Consider the following 21,451-nt stretch of genomic DNA (forward strand, 5'->3'; position numbering starts at 1 on the left):
TGTATATTGGAACAATACAATAAAGGATGTTGCACATGAACAAAATGGCATCCCCCCCCCTAAAAAAGTTGAGTCATGATCCGCATAGAGAGAGTTTTCATCAATTTGTTTTGTGATTATCGATGTACTACAAATATTTTTCATGGAATTAACAATTTTATGGCAATATTGCAGCTATATTTGCATGTATTATGCAAATAAGATGTTAAAGTTCATTCGCTTGAAAAAGACCGTTTTTTTGTTTTGTTTTGTTTTGTTTTTTGTTTTGTTTTTGTTTTTGTTTTTTGGCCTAGCACAATCAATTTTGGTTAAGAATCGGGTTCCTAACTTGAATTCTTAAAAAAAAATCGAAAAGGACCTTTTTAGAGGATTTGAAAAAATAAAATTTTACCATGGTATATAGGCTATTGAATGAACTGCATGCATCTAAAACTCATGAAGCCTACATATAATTTGCATACCAATTACAATATTTGCATTTATTTTGATACCACTGAGAAGGGATTCTGGTCACTATCTAACCCTCAAAACCTTAAAGTCTCTATATCTTGTGTTTTTAACTGCTTTCTCAAGAAAAAAAATAAAAAACTTCAAGTGTTGATATATATTTATCTGCATATTTCAGTACTAATTTGCATAATTATGTCAGAAATATACTATTTACCACCTGAGAAACGTTTGTCCCTCAAGTTGCTTATTCCATTCTATGTACATAGATTTCAAATCACTTTTTTCCAGCTCGTTTACCCCCCCCCCCCCCCCCCACCCCCCCCCCAAAAAAAAAAAAAAATCTAGAAAACGCGTGTCTGAAACTCACAATTTCTGTGGCTGGGCAGCCACTTTGTTTATGCAAATTAGATGGTCAAGATCGGTGAATTTTGCTTGGGAACCGGAGTTTTCCTAACCCTCAAATCTTTAAAGTCTACATATTTAGTGTTTAACTTGCCTCTCAAGAAAAAAATTGTAACAATTACTCATCCAGTCTTAATATACATTTATCTGCATATTTCAGTACTAATTTGCAAAATAATGATTAGAATATACTATTTACCATCTGTGAAACGTTATCCCTCAAACTGCTACTTCTATTCTACGTACAAAATATGAAATCACTTTTTTTCCCAGATCGTTTGCGAAGAATTTCTAGAAAATGCCTCTCCGAATCTGACAATTTCTGTGGCTGGGCAGCCATTTTGTTTATGCAAATTAGATGGTCAAGATTGGTGAATTTCGCTTGGGAACAGGAGTTTTTCTAACCCTCAAAACCTTAAAGTTTACATATTTAGTATTTAATTTGCCTCTCAAGATTACTCTTCCATCAGTGTTAATGTATATATATATATATATATATATATGTATATGTATATATATACATTCATCTGCATATTTCAGTAATAATTTGCATAATTATGAAAAAATATACTATTTACCACCTGAGAAACGTTTATTGGTAATTATATTCTCTGTACAAACATTTCAAATCACTTTTTTCCAGCTCGTTTGCAAAGAATTCCTAGTAAATGCGTATCTGAAACTGATCATTTCTGTGGCTTGGCAGCCATTTTGTTTATGCAAATTAGATGGTCAAGATCGGCGAATTTCGCTTGGGAACCGGATTTTTCAGATTCAGCATACTCAAATTAGGTAAAAGAGACCAGTTCCCAACTTTTACTCAAAAATGCCTCTAACACCATTTTAGAGAGCCCTTTTTCAGAAATCCCACTAGACTAAAAGGGGTGTTTAGTTTCGGTTGAGATGGGGCTTTAAGTTTCCGACTTTTTTTTCCTTTTCTTTTCTTGTGAGACAATGAGAAACCTCTTATGAAATATGAAAGAACTTATAATTATGGGAGGAATTCAAAGTTGATTTGATGAAAATTGGTTTTTGAAATGAGAGATATATCCTAAAACAAAGCAATTATCCTAACAATTGTGGGATATGACCCACCTTTTATTAGGATTGCTTTGTTTTACTTTGTTTTTGGATATCTCAGCCATTTTAAAACTGATAAAGTTAATTCATCAAATAAATTAAATTGTGAGTTCCTCTAGAATCGTATGGTATTTAACATTTCATACAGTGGTTTATAAGTATCTTGCAAAAAGTCAAAAGCTAAATTCTCATCTCAACCAATATTACCCCCGTATACCATTCATTCAAAGGTTTTATGTTTACCGCCATTCGGAGTAGTGATGTCAAAAATGTTCAAGATATTACATTTGATGCATATGTGTACGTCAGTTGTATCAAAAACATCCTACCATGTTAAAATTTTGCAATAAAGTCTAAAACATAAGGAGGTATCACTATTTTTCTAAATAAACCATAAATGTAGATGGTTTAGTCTAGAAACATTTTTTTATTATAACTATTGTTCATATTCTGTTTATTTAACAATACTTACTTAATCAGACTGATTCAAATCTTTACATTGGTTGTTTCTTTCACAAATTCAAAGTTCATTTGATGAAAATCAGTTTTATGTGGTCGAGATATCAAAAACAAAATAAAACAAGGTCCCATCTTTTAGGATTGCTTTGTTTTGGTTATCTCAGCCATTTCAAAACCAATTTTCATCATATAAACTTTGAATTCCTCTTATAATTATGTGCTCATTCATATTTCATAAGAAGTTACTCATTATCTAAAAAGAAAAAAAATCATAAAGAAACCCATTGCAAACCTGTAGTCCTATCTCAACTGAAACTGAACCAGCCCTTTAACATACCTTGGAAGTGGGAGTAAATTTAAACCAAACTTAATAAACAGAGATCACTGGTTCTTATACACTGTATATAAAATAACAAGGATGATTCCTCTTCTCTTTATGCTGTTGTGTTAGCCATGGTGGAAGTGACTGAAAGCACATGCGTGAAATGATTTTTGATTGCACAAAGATGTTGTATTCTGAGAGTTTGAGATAAAAAAAAATCTCTTAAAATATTGCTCACAAAAAACCAATGAGAAACAGACTTATCTTTTTCTTAGCCTCACAGCTGTTTTGAAAGTTTGAAGAGTTTTTGCCAGCTGAAGGGTTAATTGTGACATTCTTCAATCATCAGAAAATCAAGATACAAAGGAATTATCACAAACTCTTTTACATAGAAAGAAGAGTATGAATTTATTATCAAAAATCAGTGCATGTATACATAAAATGAAATCGAAATCATAAATACCACTGGATGTTGAAGACCAGCGCAATGCAAAAATCATGCCAACAGATAAACTGTGCAGAAGACATCTGCCAACTTCTTTCAACAAGATTCTGTCTGGCACGTGCTGTCAATAGAGCTTTTTGAAAAACTTGAAAATGCTTGAAAATGTCATATCTAAGCAGACACTTTCACAAGAAATACAGACGTATAACATGGTGGCGGCATTTGAACCTATAAAAGGCAAAGCATTACGGGAAGCATGACCAAAAGTAATCCAGGTCAAGACCTTTTGATGGTGATCCATCTCTGTACAAATCTTGAACAAAATCCTGGTAAAGTGCAGACAAGGAGACTTAAAAAACAACAACAACACAACAACTAATGTTTTCTTTATCAGGCTGGAACAGGAGAAGGTGCTACCATCAAAATTTACAGACAGCTTGATTTTTAGATAATGCACTTCCATATCAGTTTTGGAAAAAATATGTCAAGAATTGCTGCCCATAAGCTACACATGAGGCATCAACCAGAATATGCATTTGACCCGATAAAAGGCAGAACACTGGAAGGAGCATCACCAAAGACAATAAAGGGTTGAAGTTTCAACATGATGCACCTCCTTACAAGTTCTGAAGAAAATCAATCTAGAAATGTGTACGGTAGAGCACAAGCAAGAAATATAGCATGTTGGCTGTCTTTGACCCTGTAAAAGGGAAGGCATCGTGGTCAGCATCACCAAAACTAATGTGGGTTCAGATTTGACTATGATGTCAAAGGCCTCTGTACAAAACCTGAACAAAATCTGCCATGATACGTGGCCAGTTTTATGCACACAAACAGGATGTGGCGGCAGTGGAGGCATATTGCTGAATCCAAAATATCCTCTGGTACACGTACCAGGGATACAATATACCTACATGTACATGTATAACAGGGCTCGACACTAAATTTTTTTCCTGTGGTGGTACATCTGGGCCACTAAAATCTTTAAAACTGAAGTTTTGGTGGCCTGAAAAGGAAATGTAATGGCCCATAGGTCACATAACAATCCATTTTGAATGTAAGCTGCCTGATAGGGCCACCAAAGAACCCTTATGGAACTTTGGTGGCCCGATATTAATTGTAAGTGGCCCCAGGCCACTGCTAATGTCGAGCCCTGCCTATACATAAACAAATATATGGAAGCATAACACAACATGATTATCTCAAGTTGCACAATGAAATAAATTGGTTACGTTTGTATTACGAAAATCTGTACAAAATGTCCATATTTCTTTGGTTAAAGCAGTACAAATATTAGCAGTTCACACAGATGTTTCACTGTTATTGCATAACTTGTGTCAGCCACTTTTGCAGACTATCAGCCAGACCATATTTCAATACACATACAGACGACTCTCAAGCAGGAATTCAACCTCTTCCCTTTTTGGGTCTGAAATCCCCTGCAAACATGGTATGGTACAGACCACATGCATGTAGGCAAAGAGTTAAACAAGAAGTCAACCCTAGGTTAAGTTTGTCTGAAGAGAACTGAAAAAAAAAAAAAAAATAGAGGGACAGGACAGTGAAAATTCAAGCTGATGTCACAGCATGCAAGCTCATCCCCGCCCCCCCCCCCCCCCATTTGCTTTGTACTTACAACATGAGAAATTTTCATTTTCACATCAAGTAAATTTCCAATGGTATACATACACCTTTAATGCAATCATTGTAAGTTTTCTCTACACAACCACTGCATGCAAAAAATATATTCATGATCATCAATAATGAAAAAAAGGAGAGATTTCATGGAACTTTATGCACAAGGCATAAGGAAGGTAAGCTCCCATGCCAAATCATGGAATTGTCACTTTCTTTTTTTTAAAACAGAATTTGGACACACTTTCACTATCTTGTTCCTCTCAGTTTTCTGGTTCTATTCAAACAAACTTATTTCTTAGGTTGTACTTCCCCTTTAATACTGGTGTGGAAAATTGCACATCTGTTGCTTCAATGTATAAACAGCTGAAAGATTTTGCGTTGTCCAAATATTTCCAGAAATAGGTCTATCCGTCTCACATCATGTGTTGTACACTTTCAGAAGTGAACGTGGAATTGTACATTTTTGTTTCAATGCAACAACTCATGAAAGACATTGTGTTGTACAAACATTTTCAGAAATAGGTAAATCCATCCATGATGTGTCATATTACACTTTCAGGAGTGAATGAGGCTATTTCCAAAAGTAGGTAAAGATATACTGGCATTTCCATTCTTGCTTCACTCTTTACCACACAATTTGTGTTGATGCACAACATAATTTGTCACTATCTAAAAAGCATGCCCAAAACTGTAAAATTAGGTCTATTGTATATATATTTTTTCACAATAATTCGAAATGGAAAAATGAAAGAGGGTTGATATCTTCCAGAAAGATAACACAACAAAGAAGGCATGCTGATGTAGCACATTCAAAATCAAATGTAGATACTAATCAACATTTCCTTCTCCCGTAGAATAATTTTCTGGAAATTAAAAATGACTGCATACCTGCCTTCTTTGAAAAAGAAGAAGAAGAAATAACTACAATGTATCACATATCTCATTAGAAAGAGCATCTTACATTACTAGAAATCAAAGTGATGCTGCATTGGAGACCAAGTCTGTATCCTCTCCTGACCTAAACAATGTAGCCTTCATCAACATTTCCATCATTAACTACTGATACATGTATATTCATATCTTTTTTTTTCACTAAATTATGAGGCAATCACAAAAATATAAACCTGTGGAAAATATAATTTGTTCAAAAATATTTCAATTTTAAGCACACAAATCTATTGTAGTTCCACATACATCTTCAATTGTCAGTTTAATACATTTATGATAAATTTCTTTCAAGGTTGTCACGATTCAAAATCATAGAGAGCACATCATATGATGCATCAGGCGTCACCCCGGCATACCGTAGTACCCCGGGTAACCGCATTGTGTAGCGCCACCTCACGTCCACTCGAGGACAGCCAGAGAAAAATGCATGCACTGTGTGTGCGTGTACATAGCATTCCCATGCCACTGCATGGAAGCTGCGATACCACTAGCGTGTGCTTTAGTGCAGTGCAGTGCAGTGGCTAGCGCACGCTAGCTCCAGCACCAAAATAATTTCCTCTTTTTGGCACCCAGGGTACAACCCTTTTAAAAAAATAAATAATTCAACAAAATGGCTGATTTTTATTTGGTACCCCGGGATACCATTTATGTCATCATATATCTGATTCTTTGTGTTGATGCTGATAATTTATGACATGAGTTCTGATTTCTGAGCATCTATGATTTCTAATTGAGAATCACAAGAACAAGGAATGAAAAGTACAGAGAAACTGTAATCATGACAACAACATACATGTATTCAGGTTTGCACAAGAACAAAGAAAAAGAAGATAGGTGTAAAGAATAAAGTACAATTTTCTCATGATAACTTCTGAATTTCTGTGGGTAGACTTGTATATGTCATATTAACTGCATGAATAAAGATTGACAATTTTCTGATAAGCTTCATGACGTGTTAGCCACAATGGGCATTTACTATGTCTCATGATAGCGTAGACAGTCCAAGTCTCATTTTTCTCCCCAAACTTTCCCCCTCTTCTTGCCCGTGACAGGGCGACCCTGCAACATGACGACACCAGTGGGGTTCACCATGACGCTAATTGTCTCACTTGGGAGAAAGGTCCCTAGGTCCTGGTGGAGGAAGAGGTCACGCATGACATACCCAGCCGTATGATTGTATCCTAGCTTGGATATGGTGAGGGTGAAATTGTAAGGCATGTCGGTGCGCTTGCTGAAGACGACAGCTGCAAATGCAGCATTTGTCAGAGGTTTAACCCAGACATCAATATTGACAGGTGCCTGAAAGAAGTGATTAAGGGAAATACAAATTTTTTAAAGTGTGTTGCACGCTACTTTTGTGACTCGATAACATTTCAGGAATAGCATATAACATACATCAAATGGACCCAGTACTTTTTCCGAGTCCTTTTGGGTCTTAACATGCGACATCATATAATGATCAAACTTGGGTACATCTATCTGTCAGTTAAGATATCAGATCGTTCACCACAGTTTTCTAGAGTGAAAGGTTGATCTGATGAAATGATATCGAAAATGATATCATCATTCATTTGTAATAATGTGGCTGTGTCTGATGGATCAAACACACTCTAGTCAGTTAAGAAGAACTTGTGAATGAACTGACATTTTAGATTTTTTTTCTCTTCAGTTTTGGTGGGGAAATTGTAGTTGCCAAAGACAGAAGTATATCAAGTGTTCATGAACACATACTACACAAAAATCAATGGTTTCCAAACCTTAAACCTTTGTTTGATAACAAGATCTGCTACAAAAAAGATGGACATTGCAGTGGGACTTCATCATTACCTGTATTACTCTGTTCCCCATGATACCAAGAGGATCTTGGTTGACAGCTATGATCTCTTTATTCTGCAGAATCTCCTTGGCCCAGGGTGCCAAAGTTCGAAGGTCATTGGACATGGACATCTGGACTGCCATGATGGCCCACAATGCCATCTGTGATTTGGATTGGTCAATGCTCAGGGCATAGTCCCCTACTATCAGCTGCATATTTCACAGAAAACAAGGGCAAACAGATCACACTGAAAAATGGATTACACTTTCAGCAGCAGTAACAAACACAATGAAATGTAATGGCAGTCCTATTGAGAGCAGGCAAAAAAAAAAAGTGATTACTTTTCTTGATGTAACAATTTCTACAAGGCAAATAATTCATCATTTTACATTGTAGTTTGCCACATATTTGGACAAAAAATATCACTGAAGGTGATTAATACCCCCGCCCCGTGACGACAGTCTTACCCAAGGAAATTACAGCACTTGGTGAAAACATGCATTGAAGACAGTATATGACATGGCATAACACACACTGAGATAACTTATTTCAAAAACAGAATACATGCAATAACAGAGGTTAATGTGTATTGGTACTCGTCACAAAGTTGTAATCTTACCAGAGTATTGTGTGTGCCACATTTCATAAGCTTTTGTCAAAAACTGAGGAAGTAGTTCAATCAACAAGATCTTTCCTTGATCTTCCGCCATTAATATGCCGTTACCATGGCAACGCAGCTTCCGACACGTCCAAAAAATATGTCTTGCACATCTTCCCACCAAGACCAATGTGTGTGCCACATTTCATGAGCTTCAGTCGAATACAGAGGAAGTAGTTCAATCCGCAAGATCTTTCCTTGATCTTCTGCCATTTATATGCCGTTACCATGGCAACGCAGCTTCCGACACGTCCGAAAAATATGTCTTCCACATCTTCCCACCAAGATCAAGGTGTGTGCCACATTTCATAAGCTTTGGTCAAAAAACTGAGGAAGTAGTTAAATCCGCAAGATCTTTCCTTGATCTTCTGCCATTAATATGCCGTTACCATGGCACAACTTTCGGGTACTGTCGAAAAATGCGTCTTGCACATCTACAACCAAAGGCACACATCTGTACCAAGTTTCATGGAAATTGGGCAAAAACTGAGGAAGTAGTTTGCAACACAAAATTTTCCATCATTTTGGCTCATAATATGTGAGCTGTTACCATGGCAACATACTTTTTGTCACTGTCAAGAAATGTGTCATGCTGACCTATATCCTAAGACAAACATTCAATATGAATTCCATGAGAACTGGAAGAACACTGATGAAGCAGTTTTGCCATGAAGCATTTTGCCCTATATTTTACCAATAACATGCCGTTACCATGGCAACGCACTTTTTGCCACTGCGGAAATATGTTTCTTGCACATTAACATATTCAGATGAACATCTGTACCTAATTTCATAAAAATTGATCAAAAACTGTGGGAGGAGTTCGCGACGCAAGATTTGTACCCATTTTTGCCCATAATATGCCGTTACCATGGCAACGTACTTTTGGGTACTGTCAAAAAATACGTCTTGCACATCTACAACCCAAGGCACACATCTGTGCCAAGTTTTATGGGAATCGGTTGAAAACTGAGGAAGTAGTTCGCGACGCAAGATTTGCAACGGACCGACCGCCCGACCGACCGCCCGACCGACCGCCCGACCGACCGTCCGCTGATTCCTATATACCCCCTTCAAACTTCGTTTGGCGGGGGTATAATTAAGATGATGATATCAAGAGTTTTGTGGTATTTCAATATTAAAGCATTTTAAACACAGGCATTCATAGTTATCTGTGACTAAAACTGCTCTTTCGTTCTGGTGCTTCGTTTGGCGGGGGTATAATTAAGATGATGATATCAAGAGTTTTGTGGTATTTCAATATTAAAGCATTTTAAACACAGGCATTCATAGTTATCTGTGACTAAACCTGCTCTTTCGTTCTGGTGTCAGAACAGAAACTTTTCTTGCACTTCAAGCAATGGAAGTTTCCAATCGGTATCATTTTTGAAAATTTTAAACTAACATCAATCCAAACTTATTAGAAATGAATAAAACATTTCTTTACCATGTCAGGGTCGCTGTACTTGCCAGGACCCGAGACTTTGGTGATTTCTTCTTGCTGTGCAGCGAAGAATTTGATGATTGTCATGACATTGTCCCAAGAGTCCTGTATATCGATGTAATTCCTGAAGGTATTGCAGTACTCTGCGATGACTGTCAGATTCGACTGAAATACACAAAAAGACATGTGTAAGATTATAGTAGGGCCTTAATAGTAAAGAAGTTTGCATTGATACTTGGGGGGGGGGGGCAGATATAAAGGTGTTATCAGCAATAACTGATTGAATGTTGTATCCCAAGTGCTGTTGGAGGTGAATCATTCTATACCGTATCATATCCATGTGTACACTATAGTTTCAACAAGATATAATTTCCTAACATGCAGACACAAAGCATTACATTCTTTTGGGAGAGGTTGCTTTATTTTGTCCTTATGGAAATCACTCAGATAGATATCCTTCACATACCACAAGCATATCTATCGCAAGAATAGTTCACTGGAAAGAAATTAAACTTTGTATCATGCTACACATGAAGCACATCAGCAGAACTACAGGCGGGTACTTTCCCTCTAACAAAGTCCTAGGAACCAGCAGTTTTCGTTCATTATGACGAAGTTGCATTATAGCCGAAACAGTAAAGTATATAGAAATTTGCATGAATGATTATTTTGGGACCTGCATTTGCACTTCGTTCTAACAAGAATTTCGTTTTAACTGTGTTCCTTGTAACAAGAGTGCGCTATACTACAGTACGTAAACATTACAGTCAGCAAGAACTACATGTAACTTCTAGTTTTTACTTTACTGCATACAATCAAACGGACACAACAGCTGACAGTTGTAACTTATTCATTCTTCAACTTCTTTTATCACAGTTTGCCACCTTAACAATGATCTCCCAGATGGGGTAACTTCCAGCAGATCATCAATTATGTTTCATCATGCATTCAAGTTACATTTTGGGTGACATGACATTTGCTCCAGCAAAAATTGCTCTGGTCTCATTTTCTCTAAGGATTTAGGGTTAAGGTTAGGGTTGTAAAAGGGTCTTAGGTTTAGTTTGTTGTGAGGATTAGGATTAGGGCATAGTTTATGTTTGTGGGTAGAGTTTATGCTAGGCTTAGCATGGGCTATGCAGATATTTCATGGGAGCAATTGGCACAGGAGCAAATGTCATGGCACCATATTCTGTGCTCTCATGAGTATAGTTGCTCTTGTTAAGTACTGGGAAGTGTGTACAGCTGAATGAACAAGGAATGATGTAACAAGAAATACAAGTGAAATCAAGTCACATATTTTTTTACACACTTGAAAGTATACTCACACTATGACCTTTGAAATATGCAAATGTTAAGCAATGATAAATGAAGGTGTAATGCATTCTACCACATAAAACTTACAGGATGTAGGTGAGGCCATTCACATGAGAATAAAATTGGTCTTCCTGTTGCATTCAGTGCTCTGGAAAAATTCATGAAACCTAATGAGACAGAAGGAGAAAAAAATGATGTTTGTTATCAGCGGAAGACATAAAAGATGCATTACTGCAAAGCAAGATATTTTTGAGCCATCAAATTTTTATGAAATGGTGCCAACAGCCTTCATCGCGGCATAAAATTTTCAAGAATTGCTACTGGCATACAATGCATATAGTGCAGACAAGAACTTTTGCGTGCCTTTTAGTTTCATAGCTTTGGGCTCTTGCCAAATTCACGAAATCAAAATGCATGCGAACAGTATCCTGTTTTACAGTATGCTTTTCCTTCGACAAAGTCCTGATAATTCAATACAAGCAAAAAGCCATCAGCACACCTTTGAATATAAACACTTTTCAGTTGTAACATCATTCTGTAAAATCCTGTCATATTAATCATTGTCACTTTACAAAAGGAAAATGATTATACCACTTTCACGATGGCACCCCCTCAAAATATATATAATTACAGGTATATCTCAAAATCTTACCCTATGAAGTTAATAAACCCTGCGTACAATGTAAGCCCAGCATTTTATTAGTTATGTAATAATAGTGTGTAACTCTAGATTCAACTGTCTTGCACAATATAAAAAGATAAATACAGTAGTTGAGCACTTTAAAGTTAAAACTTATACAAACGTACAAAGAGTAACATTTACACACACATTTATTAAAGGTTTTGACACACATGGTACATTCTGACTCTAAATGATTAAAGACGTTGAGGAAAGTTCCTTCTGAAAGTGGGAAGGCCCCTGAAGCACCAGCGGAACCAATTCTCGCAGTCATACCTTCTCCTGCTAGTTTAGCACCTGCAGTGTGACATGTATCCATCTTTACCATGTCGATGCCCCAGTCTGCAAAGGTTTGTGCATCAGTCTCTATATGGCCATAGGTTCCAGGTAGATGCTGACAGGTAAAGTAGCCCATGGACTCATAGATTCCAAGCTTGAGACCCTTAGAATGGACCTGTGAAATAAAACACCAAGATCACATTTGAAAGTACTATTTATTATTAACAATACATGTGTAGCTGTGCAAGCACTTTGAAAAAAAAAGGCAACTTGTGATTTACAACAAAGGCACATCAAGCAAATGTAGTGCAGCCTCTGATTCACTGTCACAATTTAGCACATATGTATACAGAAGTATAAACATATATTCACATTTACAGCAAGTAAGTGAAAAGCATCACTTACAGCTGTATTAACCACAAAAACATGATAATATTCCCGACAGAGGAAATTTTGATTTTTCAGTCAAGAAAGCTCGCTGATGGTTTCCTCTCGATTGGACACACAAGAGATCAATACCAGTGGAGATTTAAGGATGAGACTTTGTGGGTGCAATGCTTTTTAGTATTCAGGTTGAAATTCTTTCTTACCCAGTCCAGTGACTTCCTCTTGTGCATGAGCTTTCTGCCATGGTAGCTGTATAATATTCAGTATTGTGTGACATGCTGTTAAATCTATTAAAAAAAAAATCATGGATGGAAGTAAATACACTACATATTGACTCACATAATCTGCCAGTGCTTTCATGCCATTGGGGAAACGTGTTGGGTCAGCATAGAGTCGGCCATTTTCATCCCTCGTACCAGCCATCCAGCAGTCATCTATGTTAATGTACTCATAGCCAAGATCTCTGTAGCCCTCACTAACCAGTAGATCAGCCATAGTCTTGTACAAGTGCTCACTGGGGGGGGGGGGGGGGGGGGGGGGGGGGAGGGGGATGAAAACTTCAGAGTCATTATGTAGCTGTACTTGAAACAACCCACAAATACACAAAGATGGGCAGACAAACAAGACACGCACAAAGACAGAAAGACAGGCAGACAAATAAGACACCCACAAAGACAGAAAGACAAGCAGACAAACATAGCATGGGGAGACCTAAACAGAAAAGCACTTACATGGTGGGGCATGTAGAAATAAAACTTATTTGTAATATCTAAATAGGATCTTTAATTTTTGCAAAGTCACAGAAAGTGAATTAAAGGTGACATATAACGAGTGAGGGGCTACTCTGATGATATGATGTATAAATCACATATTTCAAACTGTACTGCTTGAGTTTTAGGTTCTCTTGCAACCACATTGAAAAGTGATTTTTACCTCACTTTTGAATCAAATGCATACATAAAGTTATAATTTCTATGAAGTTTCACACTTTTCACTTTCAATCTTGGAGATTTAACCAGAGCAACATTGGCAGCATGAGACCAGAACTTAGTAAAAATGTGTTGCGTAAATCATGAAAGAGATGTGTTAATGATTAAAAAGTACATGACAATATTATAGAATGATTATCATTGACAACTGCAGTGTGAGCACAGCATATCTACATGCACTTGAATGATACTACTGTATACGCCGAATATTTCGCGAGGTTTTCATTTTCACAAATTTCACGAGTCAGGTGCTATTCGCGAAATTAAAGACACGCTAAAATATTGCCTCTGATCCAAATGTGGATGTGACATACACGAGTACATTTCTCTGTTCAGTACAGGGCTCCACGATTGCGAATTTAACCACTCACGAAATCGTCCAGAATTCCCGATTCGCGAAAATTTAGACTCGCGAAATATGGTGTATGTAGTATTCTTGTACATTTGACATGGCATGAAATTGTAATCAGTTACAAGTGATAACAACATTTGTGCTTAAATCTTGCATACATGATTGAATAAATTCATGACAAGTGCCAAAAACTTTCATCAATGATGATCTCAAAGACAGAAATTCACAAGAACATACCTGATGCAATTCTCTGGGTCATGAATGCAATCTGTATTGCAGCGGAACCGCTCCCATGACAACCATCCCATAGGTGGTATCAAGGCTAATCCATTATTGAGAGCGCGGGTGTGGTCAATGCACACAGTGCAACCCAGCAAAGCCAATGCAATTTTCCACACATTGAAGCAAGACATCACACTCTGTAAGAAATAAATGCAATTAGGAGATGATACTCAAATTTGAAGTCGGATTGGTTACATTTGCATGAATCATTCACTCCAGTAAACATATTTCTTTTCAAGGATTGAAAGCCTTCCCTGCAACTTACAATAAAATGTCAATAGGTAAACATTTTCCTCTATATGAACGATGTTGGCACTTGATACAATATATTAATCCCTTGATGCAGCTGCTCAAGTGTGAAATTATACTGGGCATCCCACTATTGCAGCAGGGTGCCTATTTCTGGCAGGGGCACTTTCATTCATCACTAAAACAACTAATGAACATCATGTGTAATCCCACTTTAGAACACAAGCACATTAGTTACTTGCAAGTGTTACAGGAAGTGACACCTGATTGGGTCTTTTCATCAACAAATGAAATATGGCCCCTGCCGAAAAAAATAGGCACCCTGTAGAGGCTGAACAAAGCCTGCTGCAAACAGGGTATTTTACTCTAGGTGTCTACCTACATAAAGCAATGCTTCATGTTTGGCATATGGACCCTTGCACATGCAGACTTGCAGAAGTAAAGTGTTGCTTGAATTTTCCTGGAGTTTATATCCTGGATATGGTAACCCTGCCCTATGGACAGATAGAAATAGGATGAGAGTAGCAGCAGCTAATCTATATACCTGTACTATGTTGTAGTGTAAGCATGTTGTATGGGAGGGGATCCGTGAAGCCAGATGCAGACTCCAAGCCGAACATATCCCTGACGACCAGATACAGACCGCTCTTTCGGTCAAGGGTACTTAAAATTAGATTAAGATCCTACACACTACTAGTACTAGCATCTTTGATTAGACATAAACATTAGCAGAGACTCCAACTCTCCCGTTTTTGATGGAAGATCTCTCGCCGAAAACCCATTTTTGCAAAATCTCCCGTTCTCCCGCTTATGATTTAATTTCTCCCGCCCTGGTGGCTCTGTGTCTCCCGTTGGAAAGGATTTCTTACTTATTGCTATCCTATGTTGAAAAAAATAAACCTTAGATAGCACCAGATCAGAGAGCATCTAGAACCCTGGGAATTTCGCGCTTTGCACACATCAACTTGGAGTCTCCCGTTTGCTAGGGGTTTCAGGCGGGAGAATCTCCACTAAATTATACACCAGATCAGAAGGTGCTTTGGGTTGGAGTCTGTGCATTAGAGTTTTAGAATTTTAGACCTTAAATATCAATTATATTAGAATTAACGTTAGATCTATTAGTACATCTATTAGTACATTAGAATGGTGAAGAGGAAGGCACGACTGTACAGGAGAGCCAAGAAGACTAACTCATGGGCCGACTACAAGGCTTTTCAACGCCAGTGTAGACAAGAGTTCCGTCGAGCTGAGAGGGACCATCTCACCTCCACCATCGTCGATGAACTAGAAATCAACAAGAACTCCAAACCCTTCTGGAGCTACATCAAGGCCAAGAGGAAAGACAGGAATGGAGTTCCTCCCCTCATGCTGGAAGGAAACCTTGTGAAGGACAGCAGGACCAAAGCAACCACCCTCCTGCAGCAGTTTACATCTGTGTTCACAAGGGACCAGACCAATCGTATGCCCAGCATTGAAAAAAGCTACAATTGCTCCCTCCCTCCTCTGCAGATCACAGCTGATGGAGTTCTCAAGCTATTACAGAACATCAACATCCATAAAGCTTGTGGACCGGATAACATCCCTAACATTATCCTGAAGCAGTGTGCCACCGAACTTGCGCCAGCTTTGAGTGAGATATTCCAGCTCTCCCTGGACACTGGGGTACTACCTACTGACTGGTTGCGGGCAAACGTGACACCAGTTTTCAAGACCGGGGATGTCCACCAGTCGGCAAACTACCGTCCCATCTCTAAAACATCAGTCACATGTAAACTCCTGGAACATATCATATGTAAACACCTCCTTGATTATTTAGAAGAAAACAACATCCTAACTCACCTGAATCACGGTTTTAGATCTGGATACTCCACCGAAACCCAGTTGATCACTGCCCTCCATGACCTGTTGCATGCAAACGACCAAAGGAAGCAATCAGACATCATAGTGCTGGACCTTTCGAAGGCTTTCGATAAGGTCCCCCACGAAAATCTCCTACATAAACTTACATCCATTGGAATCACTGGCCCCACCCACTCATGGCTTAGAAATTTCTTAACAAAACGCTGTATGAGAGTCGTCATAGACGGAGAGAGCTCCCACGATGCACATGTTGATTCAGGTGTACCCCAGGGAACAGTACTCGGGCCCTTATTGTTCCTTTGCTACATCAACGACCTACCAGACACAGTGAGGTCGCAAATAAGGCTGTTCGCAGACGACTGTCTCCTTTACCGTCAGATCAGGAACCAGGAAGACCACCTCATCCTTCAAAACGACCTGACAGCCCTGGTCTCTTGGGCACATAAATGGGGTATGTGCTTCAACGCAGAGAAGTGCTATACTATGAGTGTCTGCAGTAAATCATCCTACTTCTATCAACTCAACAGCCATATCCTGCAGCACGTTCACGACATCCGTTACCTAGGAGTCACTATCTCTGACGACCTGAAGTGGGAGAAGCATGTCGCAAAGACCACGCAAAAGGCAAATTGGGTTCTATCCCTCCTTCGGAGAAACCTCTACTTCTGCCCTGCCAATGTTAAGCGAACTGCCTATACTTCACTCGTTAGATCACTCCTTGAGTACGGTGCCACTGCCTGGGACCCATATCTACAAAAGGACATAAACAGACTTGAAAGTGTCCAACGAAGAGCTGTCCGATTCATAACAGGGGATTACGTGTCCAGAGATGACGGCTTTATCACAAACAAGCTGGCTGAACTTTGTCTCCCAAGCCTGAAGGAAAGAAGAAGGAATCTCAAGCTCACCCTCTTCTTCAAAGTGGTCGGGGGGCTGGTGCCAGCTCTCCCAATTCAAAACTTTGCTCAACCTAAAAAACTTAGACGACGTATCCGTGTTAAGCAATTCACAAACTGTGATACTGTAAATATCTTGGACAGACAAATGACAAATAACAGTAAGTGCTTTAATCAAATAAGAGCACAAACAGAACAATTCAGAAACTCATTCTTCCCGTCTACTGTCATCGAGTGGAACCACCTGAGTGACGCCACTATTAACTCGCCATCAATCGCCTCATTCAAAAAGGCCATTGATAGAACTTTCTAATCACCTCTGCGCCCTCTCTCATCCGATGCGTTATGCCCAGTAGGGCCCTGCATCGTAAACATCCAGATCCAGATCCAGATACATACATCCGATGAACAACAACAAAAAAAAAAAATTGGATAAAAGAACATACAGAGTTTAAGATTTAAGTAAATTTCCATTCTTAACCAGGTAATGTGACTAATTTTAATCTGATGTACCGGTTATCACTTTCCTTCTACTTCTCTAGGGTGCCTAGATCTCTACTTCTGCACGCCGTCAGAGGACTACTAACGTTAGTGTGTTAATATTGACGTTTATAGACGTTCTCTAATGTCAAATAGTCGTACTTCTCTCATAATAATAATAGACGCTATATCCGACTGTTTTAACCTACATGATGCATGAACGGAGCTGCGCCGCTGCGCTGCGTGGACACTGGGTGGAGGAGCGCAGGTTCCCCCGGCCCGGCCCGGCTCTGTGCTGTGCTCAGTAATGGACTTTTGACTTTATGACTTTACTTGACCTCTTTGACTGGAATCAAGTAGAGTTTCTACCGTAAGTCAAGAGAGATTCTTACCTTAGCCATTCCACAACAACAAATTCTAAAGTGAAGACTGTTGGCGTTGACAGATTATGCTACCACACTTCGTTGCGTAGTCCATACAAGCCTGAGTGAGTAAAGTTTACGGTAGAAAATTCCAGTTTCGCCCTTTTTGATGACCACCATGCACCACCGCATCCCCGCACCGGTGTGGTACCGGCACCACGCACCGCGTTGATAATGCAGCGAGGGTTCATAGATCAAATGTAGGCCTAGGCTTTTTAAATAGTCTCGATCACTTTTTCTTTCACAGATACGTGAAGCTACGACTCTTCCCCATAACCCCAGAGGAAGATGATTATATTTACATCAGTCTCTACATACTGAAACAAATGCTTGTGATTTTTTTTAAAGATTATAGCCTGATTTTATGATCGCCAAGTGCGACCGTATTCCAACCAAATGATATTTTAACGTCTGCGAACCAGACTAAACCCCGTGAGAAAATAATGTCATATGATCGGTCACCTGATTGGATTGGTAGTACTCAGTAACTGTTGTTGTCGGTTAAATGTTGGACAATTTGGATTGACGATTCACGTCAACAACTTTATATTTTGCAATGCTATTTCAAGCAAGCAAGCAAGCAAGCAGGCAAGCAAGCAAGCAAGCAAGCAAGCAAACCAACAAACCAACAAACCAACAAATCAACCAACCAACCAACCAACCAACCAACCAACCAACAAACAAACAAACGAACAAACAAACACAATTTTGATTTTTTTTTTTTCCCATTAGCAAAAATGATTTTGACCGTCCATGCAATTAACTATCCTCAACTTTCACACTTTTTCCTTCTGATATCTGCCCACGCGTAATAAAGTGAATTATCTTTCTCTTGCGTGTTTATCTTCGGGCACGAAACACATGGAAGACTGGCGATAGCCAAACTATACGAGAAACTGTATGAGAAGAAGATATATAAGGCCATTTTCAGTAGGGATTAGCATTTTTGAGACAACACTGCCTGTATATAGGCCTATCATGGCCAGCGGAGCTGCCCCCCCCCCCCCAACTTTTTTTTTTGCACCATACAAAGGAATACATAAGGTGTCACCACTTTGGCCTCCCCCCCCCACTTTTTTTTTTACCCGCAAGTGCATAAGTGTCACTAGAAAGAAATAGAGACCTTGAAGTGTGGTGTTGCACTGAAGACTTTTTTTTTTTTTGCTTGTCAGCTGAAGGAACCTGGAAGTGGCACCAGAAGTTGTGCTGAAGGCCTTTTTTTCTTACTTGTTAGCTCATGAAACCCAGAAGTGCCCCCCCCCACACACGCACACACATTTTGAATACGCTCCGCAGGCCCTGTATATAGGCTCTCCATTTATAGTTGACAATTGCCCCTTCTTGGTTTATGGCTGTTATGAATAAATCTGATATATCTAACACAATTTATGTACGTTGATTAGCAAAGACAACTGTATCACACATATCTATAACAGCTCTGTGTCTGTCTTGACCTTTCAAATTTTTGAGTGACGTGATCTCACCCATCTATACAAACCCATGTTTCTTGCATACACTCATGTTACTTACATTTAAAAACAAAATAAACACATTATAAGAAAAGCAGGAAATGTGCTGTAGCGCTCATATATACCAGGTATCTCTTGCCCTCTCTACCGAGTGGTTTGTTGCTTGATGAATACACATACATAACCACATCACCCTCCTATAAATCAAACAATGTTGCAATGTAGTATCATGTACAGGATATTACAACAATCTGCCACACAGCATATCTATTAAAACACACAGAGTTTCAAAGGCTCTCCCAAAGATATTGTGTCGGGCAATCAAATCTGGATGTGTGCAAATGTGTGTGACGTGTCGGTAGATGCATCGGCCATGTCCTTGTATTTACCTGAAGGTCCTGTTACATTTTTGCATACTGTCACACGAGAAATGTTCTGTGCATGAAATTTTCACGAGTTTCACAAGGAGCAAAGATTCACCAAACCAAAATGCAAACGAACATTCTTGTCTACACTGTATGCATTGACTGCCAGTGCAAATTCAAAAAAATTTCATGCTGCTCAAAAGGCCATCGGCTCCATTTTGCAACAATTTCTTGCCGTAAATATTTCTTGTTTTACAGTAGGCCTTAAGTGTAATGTTTTTCATCTGTCACAATGTGGGAATACACAAATGGTTTAGACAGAAATATGCAAGCACAGCCATACACATACACTGAAACCTCTATAGACAGACAGCTTCACAATTTGAGGTCTGATGAATAAAATAATGTCACATTTCTTATTTTATTTTTTTTCACCAATATTCTGACATGACAGCAATTCCATCAACATGCAAAAATAATTTGTGTGCATATCGACATAATAATGTTATAACACATCAATGGTTGATATAAAACAAGGAAAAGTAGAAATTACGCGGTGCGTAACATATGTCCCCGCCGGAAGTAGCATTTTGTAACAAAATGTGCAATATAGGTAAAAAATCAAGGTCAAAGGTCAAAGAAGTCAAAGGTCAAAATTCTGTGTAGAAGTTTTGAAGCCCTCACCTAGTGCCATCACTTAAAGCAAATGGAATCGAAATTGGGTTAGAAATGGCGAAGGAGTAGCATTTTGTAGCCAATGTACAATATAGGTCAAAAATCAAGGTCAAAGGTCAAAGAAGACAAAGGTCAAAATTCTGTGTAGAAGTTTTGAAGCCCTCACCTAGTGCTATCACATAAAGCAAACGGAATCGAAATCGGGTTAGAAATGGCGAAGGAGTAGCATTCTGTAGCAAAATGCACAATATAGGTCAAAAATCAAGGTCAAAGGTCAAAGAAGTCAAAGGTCAAAATTCTGTGTAGAAGTTTTGAAGCCCTCAACTAGTGCCATCACTTAAAGCAAACGGAATCGAAATCGGGTTAAAAATGGCGAAGGAGTAGCATTTCGTAGCAAAATGTACAATATAGGTCAAAAATCAAGGTCAAAGGTCAAAGAAGTCAAAGGTCAAAATTCTGTGTAGAAGTTTTGAAACCCTCACCTAGTGCCATCACATAAAGCAAACGGAATCGAAATCGGGTTAGAAATGGCGAAGGAGTAGCATTTTGTAGCAAAATGTACAATATAGGTCAAAAAATCAAGGTCAAAGGTCAAAGAAGTCAAAGGTCAAAATTCTGTGTAGAAGTTTTGAAGCCCTCACCTAATGCCATCACATAAAGCAAACGGAATCGAAATCGGGTTAGAAATGGCGAAGGAGTAGCATTTTGTAGCAAAATGTACAATATAGGTCAAAGGTCAAGGTCAAAGGTCACGACTGAAATTCTGTGTAGAAGTTTCAAAGCTCCCATGTAGTGCTATCATATAAAGCAAACAGAATCAAAATTGGCTCATAAATGACAGAGAAGTAGCAAATTGAAGATTTTGATCACACACGGACGGACGGACGGACGGACACACGGACACACACACGTACGGAGCCCGTTTCATAGTCCCCTGCTCGAACTCGTTCGGCGGGGACAACAAAGCACACAATCTTTCGCATACAATCATGTCCAGTGATCTGCTACCAAATTTGTTTTGGTATTGCAGCTTGTTGATGTTTTACAAAACAATGGCAAAGTACAGGCAGGGTAAATACTGACTGGACTTG

At 38.7% G+C, this 21,451-nt stretch overlaps 1 protein-coding gene across 1 annotated transcript; it reads right to left on the reverse strand.

The window, feature by feature from the left end:
* Window positions 1-6,731: 6,731 nt before the first annotated feature.
* On the reverse strand, window positions 6,732-17,885 carry LOC139709841 (alpha-N-acetylgalactosaminidase-like). The gene is made up of 8 exons (XM_071621802.1): window positions 17,822-17,885; window positions 13,900-14,081; window positions 12,661-12,835; window positions 11,932-12,109; window positions 11,064-11,143; window positions 9,666-9,827; window positions 7,572-7,769; window positions 6,732-7,043 (listed from the first exon to the last, which is right to left on the reverse strand). The coding sequence occupies exons 1-8, from the start codon at window positions 17,828-17,830 to the stop codon at window positions 6,753-6,755; spliced, it is 1,275 nt and encodes a 424-aa protein (XP_071477903.1). The 5' UTR covers window positions 17,831-17,885; the 3' UTR covers window positions 6,732-6,752.
* Window positions 17,886-21,451: the final 3,566 nt, after the last annotated feature.

Source organism: Diadema antillarum, unplaced genomic scaffold (assembly GCF_040938485.1).
Source record: "Diadema antillarum isolate AM-2024a unplaced genomic scaffold, OU_Dant_1.0 seq00001474_RagTag, whole genome shotgun sequence".
In the NCBI taxonomy this organism is placed as follows: domain Eukaryota; kingdom Metazoa; phylum Echinodermata; class Echinoidea; order Diadematoida; family Diadematidae; genus Diadema; species Diadema antillarum.